Source organism: Tenebrio molitor, chromosome 3, assembly GCF_963966145.1.
Source record: "Tenebrio molitor chromosome 3, icTenMoli1.1, whole genome shotgun sequence".
NCBI classification, from domain to species: Eukaryota; Metazoa; Arthropoda; class Insecta; order Coleoptera; family Tenebrionidae; genus Tenebrio; species Tenebrio molitor.
Window position 1 is genome coordinate 13,808,258 of NC_091048.1, and position 12,583 is coordinate 13,820,840.

Below are 12,583 nucleotides of genomic sequence, written 5' to 3' on the forward strand. Positions count from 1 at the left end.
ATCCGTTGTATAACATTCAAAATTTATTTCAAAAATTTAACATCCAAACGATTAATTAGCATAATAATAAACGCATTTAGCAAGATACCCTTACATAACATCCTGAAATATTCTTATGTTATTTCATTTAAAAAAAATAAATATTCCTTGTCTACGACTGTTTTAAATTTTAATAGATGGCGCTTTCTTTAAAGAAAAGAGTGATGTGGCTTTGCGACCGACTTGTCAAAGTTTGACAAAATGAATAGATTTAAGTTATTATATTTTGTGATATTTATAATAAACTTGTATAAAATAAATGCTCAAATATCCGATAAGAGGTTATGCGTGGATGAAGAATGTAAAGGTAAAAACAAATTAATTCATTCATAACCTACATATATTTTGACATTCAGAGATGACATTTTTTTTCAGTTCCCATATCTCTTGCCAAAACTCTTTTGAGATATTCTAGTCCCGACTCTAGGATACTGTCGTTTGCCCCCAACGTAGACATAACAATTTACAGTAAGTCAGCAGGCTCTCGGGAAGATTTATGGGGTGGTGAAATTAATGGCAAACGAGGATACGTCCCTAAACATATGGTCAGAGAAATGAAAGTATTGCAAAAACCTACACTTCTTGTCGATACTGAATTTAATAATGACACTGAAACAAAACAAGTGCCTTTGCAAGTTGAACCTGATAAGGTTCAACAACCTTATGAAGTGGTGGATGGAACTACCATATACTTGACTCCTCAAGATGATATTAATCCAACATCTACAGATAGTCCAATTCAATCAACAGCCTTACCACTTGAAACAGTTAGTGAATCTGACATTGTTTTAAGTGAACAGGTGCGTCTGAAAGATACCTTGACAGACACAGTAATAAATCCATTAAAGGATCAAAATGAATCTATTAAAAAATTAGTTGAAAATACTGTAAATTTACCAACTGTTGAAGAGGGAGGAGAAGGTATTGTGACAAACTCTTTGGGCAACTCTAAACATCAAGAAACTGTTGAAAGTCAAATCAATGTAGACGAAAAGAAAGAAATGCTACCAAATCAAGAGACTTCTGATTCAGATGATGATGATGATGAAAAAGATTTAGAAGAAGAAGATGCTGAAATTGACATTGATGATGAAGATGAGGAGGAAGAAAATGAAGAGCAGGACATTATCGATAATTTAGATTTAACCACACAAGAAACTGAAGAGTCTAAACTTGAAGCAGTGTTGGAAATTAAAGAATTTTCAGAGAACAAATTAGCTGATGATGTTTTAGTGAATAATGTAAAAAATCAAAATGTAAAAGATGTTTTAGAAACAAACACAAAAATTACAAAAGAAGATAAGGTTGAAACACTAATAAATGAGGCAGGTGGCAACTCTCTGAATGTTCCACTTGAAGATAATGTTGGTGCAAATGTTGAATCAAAGGTAACAATAGGTACACTTGGTGGATCATTATTAGATGTAGAAACAGAAAGTGTATTGTCTGAACTCTTAACTTCCACTGAGGAGAGTTTAAATATTGGGAATACTACTGCAGAAGTGGTAGAAGCAGTTTCACAAACTGAACTAGATAATAAGCAAGATGAAACTGTAAAAATTGAGTCTGCAATAAATGCTAAAGAAACAGTTTTACAAAACATAGAAGTGGAAAAAAATGAAAATTTAAATGTTGCATCTGTTGCAAATAATGAAGTTAAAGATGAAAAAATTACAAATGAACCATTAATAACTGAGACTATTCATAATATTGAAGCAACTACGATAAGTGCAGAAATAGAAGTGCCTCAGCCATTTGATGACATTTTTACGGAGGTTACTCCAAATCCTTTAGAGAGAGTAATTGAAGATACACAGAATGTGAAAAATACCGTTCCAACACTGCCTCCTCTTAGTCTTTTTGGAACATCTAATTCTGCAGCTATTAATTCTTTTAAAAATGTAGACGATACTGTAAAAGAGGAAAATGAAGAAAGTAGCAATATAGAGCCAAGTATAAATAAAGAAAAAATAGATATAAATAAACTTATTGAAACTACATCTGTGAATGAAACTGTGGAAGAAAATGATGATTTCAGTGAAGATAAAAAACAAATCGATGAAGTTGATGTTGATGAAAATGAAAATTCTGGATTTTTTTCAGGAATAGTATCGCTTTTTGGGTTGGATTTTGAAAAGACTGAAGAAGGGAAACATACAGGAAAAGAAGAATTTGAGCATACTCACATGGTAGATTTGGAAAAACAACACATGACAGGTGATGATTTCATCTCTACAGATAATAAAGGTAAGTTGAATGGCACACTTCTACAACTAAAACTTCAACACACACTTGCGCACTACATTAAGGAAACCGTTTAAGTATGCTAAATTAATTTGAGCTTAAGAAGTGTTAATGAAATTGGTTTCATATGAATTTTACATTTTAGTTAACAGTTACACAATCTCTTTAATTACATTTTGGCTCTGGTTCTGGCAATATAATAATAACTGAACCAGTCAACTGCTTACAACGTTCTAAAAAAATAGAATTATTTTAAGTAACGATAAAGCGTGTTTTGTTGACAATTTGGAAGCATTTCTGTTGTGATAACGGTGCGTGTAAACTATTCTCGGATTTGTTTAAGTACTAAAATAGTCATTTTTAAATCCTTAGAACAGTGTGATGCGACGTCGTGTCAGAAAAATGAGTTGAACGAGGTTCCAGCAGAGACTAGCGGAATGGATCTCTTCAACTTCAATTCGGATGTACTACTTTATCTGGTAACGACAGCCATATCGGTTATAATTTTTCTATTTGGGTATATCGCATTCGATAAAAATAAAAGAGAAGGTCCATTGATAGCCAAAATTAATAAACTTGAAAAAGAACTGTTAATTATTTTGAAAGAAAATGAAATTTTACAAGGAAAAATATCTACTGATTCGGGTTTCGAAACGAATGACCCAGTTTCCAACGAAGTGGTCGAAAATTTAAAAAGCGACCTGCTAAAGATGATAGACGTTAAGAATGCACTGGAGGAACAAGTACAGTCACTAGAAAAGGAATTGGAGAATTCAACAGAAGTGGGAATGGAATTAAATCGAATGCTAACGGAGATTTTAAGTTCCGAAAGTGGTCGCGATGTCATCAAAGCTAACGTGGAACATTTGCATAGACAACTAGTAGAGCAGCAATCCACTATCACTTCAGTCAACGAAACTCTAGCGGTAACAAATACGGAAAATCACGAACTTAGATTAGAACTAGATTTGAGCAACAAAAAAGTCCTTGATCTGCAAGCTGAGCTCGATAAATTATTACTGAACGTTCTCAAAATTGAGGAAGAAAAAGAAACACAACAAAGCAGTCTAGAAAGTGAGATGTCAGCCTGCCGACAAAAATACGAGGAAATGATCAGTAAACTAAAAGCAAAGGAAGAAGAATATGGTACAGAACTTAAACAATTGAAGAATTCATTGGATCAAACCCAACGTAAACTGGAATTCAAGATAAAAGAACACGATCTGATTACAGACAGTGTTAGACAATTAAAAGTCATCAAAAGTAAAGACGATTCAATTGTACAAAATCTGTTGGAAGTTAGTGGTATTAAGGCAGAATTGCAAATGGTCAAAACTGAGAATCAGAGGTTGAGCGAAAAATTACAACAGGAACAAGAAATGAAATTGGGTTTCGAGAAAAGGGCACAAGTTGTCAACGACGAAATTCAGCTGTTGAGAGAAAAATATGATGAAGCCGACAAATTAAGAGTCGAAACTCAAACCAAGCTTGAAGTGTTATCAAATTATTTCAAAGACAGAGAGGCTCAGTGGCAGAAGTAAGTTTATTTCATTTATTATGCACTAACAGTATATAACAATTTCTGCGGTGAAGATTTCTTTAATCTCTTTTTCTCCGCTACGACCCTGTTACTCCCCGATGGAACTTCAACTGTTTGTGAATGTTTAGTAACAGTGGTTTTATTCTCGTATGCTGGCGGTGAAGCGCTCACCGGAATCTTTTTCTTAGGTTTTTGCTTGGTTTTCAAGTTGGCTGCAGAACCATTGTCAGCTTTCGTTTTTTTCATAATTTTTTCCGGTATCTTGTTGCTTTTTTTAAATACGCGCTTTTTCGGTTCTTTAGCGTTACCTGGCTTTCCTTTCTCTGTTATTTTTTCAAGTTCCAGCTTAGTTTGGGCTTGTTTGTGTAATTCACCGGAGTACACAACGTCGAGTTTTTTATTTCCTTTCACTTTAGGAGGGACAGTCTCTTGTGTTGATTTGAAAACGTTGAATATATTTTTCAATTTCTGCATTCCTGTTCTTTTAGTGTTTCCCTGTCGAGAATTTTGCACTTCGGGTTGTAGTAAAACTGAATGGTTGGCGGGATGTAAAATAGCAAGGTTGGCTCGTTGTTGAGAAGCACGATCAGACGGATAAAGCACCGGAGGGGTGGTTCCTCTTTGCCGTGGGAGTGGTTCACTGTATCGTGGTAACGTTGCCGCAATTGCTCGTTGCCGCAAGAGGACGTCGCGTTTGAGTTCTCTTTCTTGAGAACGACCAACTCGTCCGGCTTGCAGGTTCGTGGCAGTGTTCTTCAGTGGTTGCGACGAGTGTTTCTGTTCTTCAGATTTGGCCAGTTGCAGAAAACGTTGTTGCAGATTTTGTTCACGTTTGTTTTCTTTGGCGGTTTCTGATTTTGTCTTATGTACCGCCGCTTTGGTCGGTTTGGATTTAGTTTCTGTCTTCTTTGATGCAGTGCGCTCCTTTTGTGCTTTCTTTGCTACGCCCATTAATTTAATAATATTTTTTTTAATAAGCCACTGATAGTCATCCAGATTTTTCTTTTCCTCATCCGTAGACTTGATAGGTTCCATTAAAATTTTATCTACTTCTTTGCTGTTTAATTTTTTGTTTTTGTTTTTCTTCGTTGGCCTTTGTTTCTTTGATTTTTCTTCACCGATTTTGTTGGCCATTTCCTTTTTGTACTTCCGTATATCTTCCGGTGAAACTAAGAACATATCTGTCCCTTTGACCTTCATTTCGTCGATGGGAAGATTAGGTGCCGAAAAAAATTTACGTTTGTTTATTACTTTTTTTCGCAGTTTTTCTTCTCCGTTGAATTCTTTCATAATTGCCGCACTTTCAATTTCACAAATTGTGTTACTAAAGCCGAAAAAGTCAATTTGTTTATTGTTTTGACACGTGTCATTTATTAACGAGCTTTCGATTTTTAAAGGGAAATAAGTAAACATGAAGCATTATGGGCAGAAAAACAAGGCGAAGCAACTTCGACAACCGAACGAATAAAATTTATGCAGGAACAATTGCACAATTACAAGTAAGTCTCTCAGAATCGTATTTTCCTTGTTAGCAAATCATGTTTCCCAGAACCCAAACGGAGTCTCTCAAACAAGAGATAATGTCCCAAGAAATTGAACTAAAGAGTCAGATATCAGTTTTGGAAAAGAAAGCACATGAAAATTGGGTGAGTGCAAGACAAGCCGAACGTAAATTAGAAGAAACAAAACAAGAAGCGGCACAGCTGCGACATCGACTAACTTTAAGAGAAAGAGCAATCCAAGAAGATAAGAATCAGCACAGTAAGTTACTTAAAAAAAGTTTGCGTAATTGGTTATTATCAAATAAATATTAGGACTCCAGTCACCTATCGAACAAAATGGAGACATGCCGATTTCACCTTTAGAATCTCCAGCTTCACCTCCTTTGCTTTACGGTACTAGAGACCATATAACAAAGTCTCCACCGATCCCAGGTCTTCCGCCATTCATGCCACCCCCACCAGGTGTTCCATTCATGCCTCCACCGCTTCACGGCGTTCCCCCCTTCATCCCACCTCCACCACCAAACATGTTCCCAGGTGATCACAGACCACCTCCTCTGGGGAGAATGTCTTCACCGCCGTTGAACTCGAGGTATTCGCCGAGTTCTAGGGGATATTCGCCTTATGACAGGAATAGTTCTTCACCGTCAGATTCGGAATACGGAACATCACCTCCGCATCGAAGAGGGTACAGCCCGTTTAATAATAGAGATGAAGAGAGGAGAGATTATAAAAGACCTCCGCCAGGAAGAAGCAACGGAAGGAACATAATGAAAGGTGAAAACATTCGAACGTCTCGTAAATCGTTTTGAAGATGGTTTTGCAGGTGGTGGCAGTTCAGGATCGGGACATTCAAACGAATCGTTAGAAAAAATTAATCGACAGCAGTCTAAAGTTTAGCGGTTTACCTGTTGTTTTTATTATTAGTTTTGTGTTTTGTAAAAATATTTTCAGCGGTCCAAATTGCATAGGTCAACAGTGAACGCAGTAAAATCGGCTCCATGCTTTCTAATGTCGTGTAATCCATTGTGGTGTACTTCGTGACAAGGTTCTGTTTTTCATTTATTATATATTTTTAATAACGTTCGTTTTTAATATTATTCAAAATAATTATGTATAAACTTGTATAAAGTACTGTTGTATAATAAAATGTTTATGGAAACTTAGGCAATATTTTGTTCGTTTTATCGTTTTGCATCTACTGCATATTATTATGAGTAGGTCAGTGACGTGGAAAATAGAATAGACGGAGCGTAAGATACACCGCTTTGATTCCCACCTGTACATTTTTGCCCTTACCAAGATGGCCATCGATTGTATTGCTGGTTGCTGTTGCGAATGTTTTATAATGATGGGCATAACAAAATACAATAAAAAATCGACAAAAATCGATGTTTAAAAAGTATAACCTTTGTTAAATAGTAGTTTATTTAACGAGTTTGTGTGTAAATTAATTTTTTTTTGGCATGAGTGGGCCAGTTTAAAACGCGAGTGAAACGAGCGTTTTAAAGGCCCACGAGTGCCAAAAAAGGCCCAATTTACACACGAACAAGTTGAATACAACGTTTTTTGTTCGACGAGCCCCTTAAAGGCTCCACATCGCTTAAAATCTTTAAAATTACCTTGACGTTTCGTTTTGACAAGTTGTGACATTTATCAAAATCCGTTCACGCAGGAGAGAATTCTCAAATTCTGACAGTCTCGAACAAAAAAGTTGTTTTACAGACTTACCTTTTAAATTTTTGTTGTTGAATTGTTTGTTAAAGTAATGAAGTCTAATTTTGGTATAACTAACAATTATTTGTTTGATTAATATAAAATTATGATTTTCCGAAAAAATTTCAAAATCTAAAATATGGCTATCTACATATAGGAGAAAATAAGTTAAGAGGGTAAAGTAGCAAAAACAACATTACAGATCCTTGTAATGACATTATCTATAGAAGCGTTATTGTCTCTTTTTGCAATTTTTAACATAACACGTGCTAGTCATCTTCAAAAAGTATGAGTTTTATAATTATATAAAAGCAAACAAATAGGTCCTTTTTGTTAATATAAAAGCAACAGATACGATACCTCTGCAATCCGCGCAACTGACACATAAATGTTAGGCAAATACAGAACAGATTTGCTATTATTGCTGCATAACTTGCCCTTACTTATAACGTTGCATATAGGAATCAACGCTTTACATGGTGATGCTCCGTCTATTCCGTCTATTTCCCACGTCACTGAGTATACTTAATATTATTTTCATTTGCAGAAACATTTTAGTAAAGATGATTTCTTTTGGGCTGAAGATCTGTTACTGGAACCTATGAACATAGGTACATAGGTATATTTATTATAGGTATTTTTGTGTCTGATAGTTTAAACAGCTACCTATAGGTACCTATAACTTTTTTTATTACTATCCCTCCACCACATTAGTAATATATTTTATTAACAATAATTATGTAATGTTTCAATACCTAAACTTTTTTCCTAGATTTTAGTTGCTGTAGATCATCTTGCAACTGAATTTGTTCCCCAACTAAACCCTAATCCCGAAACTCCCTTTAACCAAAACTACCCTTTTACGAATCTTCTGAGAAATATTAATTGTGGTCAAAATGTTACAGTAAAATTATGGGAATGAGAAGAGCAGTTCAAAATATATTTTGATATTGTATTTTTAAACGATTAAAAATTTGGTAACTTGTTTGGGTTTTACTAGTGGTTTTTGTAAATTTTAATTAAAAAAATATCTGCAACCAGTAAATCCTTTCAGTTAAAAAATTTTGATTAATAATGGGCGACATAACCTAACAAATTTTTGACATTGTAGTAATGCCATTATTTCATTAAAAAAATCCCCAATTTTTTCTATTATTGATTCAAAAAATTGAAATTCACGCATAGTTATCGGTGCCTGAAGTGGGTCATTTTCTAACGTGTATTTCTTTTTGCATTGTTAGTAAGATCGAAACCATAGAAACCATACAAAACAGTGTGTGAAATGCGATTTCACGCACACGACTATTTCTGTGTTTCACTTCACGCACTGTATTTTATTAGTTACCTAGCAACATGGTCACTGCATTGAAACTTCAGAGTTCCTTCAAAAATTTGAATTTTTAATTTCAATTTTTTGAATCAATTATAGAAAAAATATTGTTTATATTTCGTGCGTGAAGATGTTTTTGTGCATTCAAAGGCTTATACTGCCTCGACCTTCGTCTCGGCGTAAAAGACCTTTTCATGCACAAAAAACACTCTCTTCACGCACTTAATATAAAAATAACTATTAATTTTAGATCCATTTGAATATTTGCTAGTGAATCTGTAAATACCTACCTAGTCTCAGAAATGGAAGTGAAATCAATTTTGAGTGAAGAAGGGAAACAGTTGCTTGTAGTGAATAATTTTAAGTTTTGTGTGGCAAGGACGATGAAATTCGGTGGGGTCGTGTCAACAAAAAATCAAACTGCCTTGCAAAAGTGTAAACCTTCGGTTCCGAACCAACGAATGTGATCAGCAGTGATCTTATTCATAATCACCCGGAAGAAGAAAATATACAGAGGCAAGCACTGAGTAATGGCGTCAAAAGAAAAGCTCTAGACAATTTAACACACGAACCTGCAAAACTATTGCGTCAAGAATTGCGACAAAATGGTTTTTTGGATCAGATTTTCACTTATGACGTGGATCGTGCGCGGAAGAATCTGTGGCAAGCCAGAAGATCTGTCCAACTTCCTCTCCCAAAAACTCAACTTGAAGCGAATAATTCTATATCCTGGTTAGATTTCGTTAAGCTGTTTGTTATAATACGCTCTAACAGTAATTAAGAAAGGGTGGTGTTTAACTGTTTACCAAATTTACTAAATTTATTCATACAAAAAAATACTTTCGTTTCCCAAAAATACTAAATGTTCACCAAAATTAAGACCATACATAATCCTAGAGTGATAACCGGATATTGACATCCTGCTAGTTTCTTATATTATTTGCTACTAAAAATAACTTTTGTTGTCTAAAAATGCTATATGTTTACCAACTTATATTCCAAATTTAATTCTGAAATGATAACCAGATAATTTTAATTTTTGTTAGTGTCTTATATTTATGCAGTAAAAAAACTCTTTGTCTTACAAAAAATCTAAATGTTTACTATATTTTATACAATATTCAATTTCAAATGGATACCCAGATGTAGACTTCTTATTAACCTCTCATACAGAGTGTCATAATTAAAGTATTCCGACTCAAAAGCGTTGCAGAGAGTATGCCGTGAAGCAAGCAAGAACTTGTTGGAAAAAGTTTTAAAAAATTCATAAGATGATATAACCCTTCTAACTTTGTTCAATAAGTACAGCAACCGCATTCCTTACCTTATGATTTTCAGATCAAAGCGTTGCTAAGATATGTACAAAAATATGCCTAGGTTGATACCAGTTTGAATTATCCGTATCCAAGGTTACAGAACATTAATTTAATTAAGACAATTTTTTGCATCATTATTTTCTCACGATAAATAAAAATAAACGGCAAACATTCCTAATTTCTATTTGAAGAAAATTTGATGCAAACTCTACACCTTCAGTATCTTTGTAATGAGGGGTCGCCCGAATTTTATATAGTATATCAATTGTAAGAAAAATCTATGTTTTATTAGGTCTCCTCTCAATAAGGACATAGAATGCAAAAGAATTTCGCAATCGAGTATCAGTCAACGTTTTTTCGAAAACTGCACAGCTCCACATTAGCGGAAAGTCAAAACATTTTTGTCTACAATTATCTTGATGTTTTAAATTTGGAATGCTCTGACCAACTAATAATGGTAGGTACATAGCAACCGTCAAACAAACGATGTAAGTTCTAATTTTGTAAGGTTTGGTTGCAATTTTGGGAGAATTACTGGTGTTTAATAAAAGAAAGAAGAAAAAACAAAAATGAGTTCCGAAATTGATGAAGATGATCTGCCTTTGGATGTATTAGAAACGGCACGAAGTGCAGTTTCTAGTCTTATCCCGAAAAAGCCTTCTAGACAATATGTATCTGCTTAATAAATTAACGTATAGCTCTAAGGGCTTCAAGACTAAACTGTCAAAATATTTTTTTTCAAATGGGATTACATATTTTTTTTAGTAATTCTGATAGAGATTTTAATTCTGAAAACAACAATGTATCACAAGTATAACTTCACAGAAAAAAATACCTAACACTAACTTTTGAAACAATAAATGACGAGCACCAAGCGAAAAGCTATCAAAATGCATTGCGTTACAATGTAATAACCAAATTAAGGTAGCTGGAGAAAAACAAATGACAAATAATAACATGTGGGATTGCGCAGATATGTCGCCAATGTTTAGCGCAAAATTGAACATAGACGATAGTAGCGTTTTTTTACATTTTTTTGTGTGAATTTTTGGTATATACTTGTGATACGCTGTTGTTTTCAAAATAAAAATCTTTATCAGAATTACTAAAAAAAAATATGTAATCCCATTTGAAAAAAAATATTTTGACAGTTTACCCTTGAAGCCCATGGGGCTATACTTGAATTTATTAGGCCATTTTGTAGCCTATTAACAACCAGTTAATTTTGTGTACAGATAATTAAAATCTTCTGATAAATAACGGAGTTACGGATTCGTCTTCTTTTTTGGGGACATCTTCTATCTGCCCCGTTTCGAGAACGACCTACCATAAATCTTTATTATAGTTATCATGTTATTAAACAATTTTACTTAATAAAGTCAGGATTCACATTTATTTCGTCCGGACTATAAATCCAGTGAACAAAAAACAGTCATTTAGGTCATAAAATGTCAACATTTTTTATCAGTTTTCAAAAAAGTAGTTTTTTTGAGCAAGTGCTTAATATAAATGGATAGCGTGAATATTTATATTTGCAGTAAAGGCGCGTAACGTGAGCGTTCCACATTTGGTGAACATTTAGTAAAATCGGTAAACATATAGCATTTAGAATGCAAGCAACAGTAAAACAATACGAAACATTGCTATTTTGGTGACTCTGTTCTCATTTTCCAAAGTATCATTATTTGGTGTCCACTAAGAATTTTTGATGTTAATTTAATTTTTTGGAGGACAGCGCTAGGGGTGTATAATTTAATTTGGTGAACATTATATTAATACCCATTAAGAAATAATAATTTACTTGTTTGTTTGTATCTACGAGTATCTATCTAATGTTTTTTGTACATTCTTATGTAAAATAATGTAAATATTTCTGAAATAAAAATGTTAATTTTGAAACATTCTTTTGCTCTGGTATAACCGTAAATGGATAGAATTGTCAAAGGATTACCTCAAGTAGATAGGTAAAGTCCTCGTCGAAAAATAGTCAATTTTGACTTAAATTGTAAATCATTTTATAATAGGAGAGAAAATCGTCTTATAACTACCATAAATAATTCCATAAATAAATAGGGGCTGTTCCTTTACCTGATGTTTGCTCTTCCTTGAGTCGGCACTGCACAACAAAGGGGCAATAAACTTAGAGGGTATTATGGTAGTTATAAGACGGTTTGCTGTCCTATTGTAACATGATTTACAATTTAAGTCAGAATTGACTATTTCTAGACGAGGACTTTACTGAACTCCGATGCCGTCAAGACGGCGCGGCGCGGTGGAGGATTATTACAGGAACCTAGCCGGGCCCAACTCGGACATCGGATTATAGTTGTCCCAGAGCTACAGCGATTTTATGGCAGGGTACCATTGTACAAACTTTAACGACACCGACAATAGGTTTAAACCACAGCTACAACCCCTAATCGTAAATTCATTCAAGTACTATATACCCTGTAAACTGACAGGTACAGAACGAAAGTGATGATTGACAGGGATCTGCTTAAGTCGCTTATCGGCATCTCAATAGACGTAATAAGAACTATTGCCCTGCCATAAAATCGCTGCAGCTCTGGGACAACTATACAGGGCATTAACGCGCGGGCCCAACTCGGACACACCGGTTCTGACCGAGTGCTGGGCTCATAGTTAATCTCTCAACCTACCCTCTGGACCCAGGTAAAGTACGGGCAGGTACCTTCCCCTGCTCCGGATAGGGTGAGTCAACGCTTTCACCTTTTCTAGCCTAATTCTAACATCATAATAGTAAAACATAATTGTTTAATCGTAAGACTAAACATGGTCCGGCACCTTGAAAGGTCCTCTTTCAACAAAATGTACATCCTACTCTAACTTAACTTAACTATAACTAAAAACACAATAAAAAAAATGCAGTCGTTGA

General features: G+C 34.4%; 1 protein-coding gene and 1 long non-coding RNA gene across 2 annotated transcripts in view; both read left to right on the top strand.

The window, feature by feature from the left end:
• The window catches only part of LOC138126329 (uncharacterized), a 72,569-nt gene extending 63,222 nt beyond the window's left edge, over positions 1 to 9,347 (top strand). The window contains exon 4 of the long non-coding RNA XR_011157758.1: positions 8,227 to 9,347. This is a non-coding gene — a long non-coding RNA (uncharacterized lncRNA). The remainder of the gene's footprint in view (positions 1 to 8,226) is intronic.
• LOC138127158 (transport and Golgi organization protein 1-like) lies at positions 167 to 6,488 on the top strand. The gene is made up of 7 exons (XM_069043019.1): positions 167 to 346; positions 415 to 2,286; positions 2,656 to 3,820; positions 5,221 to 5,322; positions 5,373 to 5,584; positions 5,638 to 6,102; positions 6,152 to 6,488. The coding sequence occupies exons 1-7, from the start codon at positions 241 to 243 to the stop codon at positions 6,223 to 6,225; spliced, it is 3,996 nt and encodes a 1,331-aa protein (XP_068899120.1). The 5' UTR covers positions 167 to 240; the 3' UTR covers positions 6,226 to 6,488.
• Positions 9,348 to 12,583: the final 3,236 nt, after the last annotated feature.

What these genes read in the sequence shown, in the direction of transcription:
- LOC138127158 (XM_069043019.1), top strand. Translation starts at nt 241, where the DNA reads ATGAATAGATTTAAGTTATTATATTTTGTGATATTTATAATAAACTTG. An exon ending in CGTGGATGAAGAATGTAAAG is followed by an intron (nt 347 to 414) that starts GTAAAAACAAAT and finishes ATTTTTTTTCAG; the next exon opens with TTCCCATATCTCTTGCCAAA. An exon ending in CGGAAGGAACATAATGAAAG is followed by an intron (nt 6,103 to 6,151) that starts GTGAAAACATTC and finishes ATGGTTTTGCAG; the next exon opens with GTGGTGGCAGTTCAGGATCG.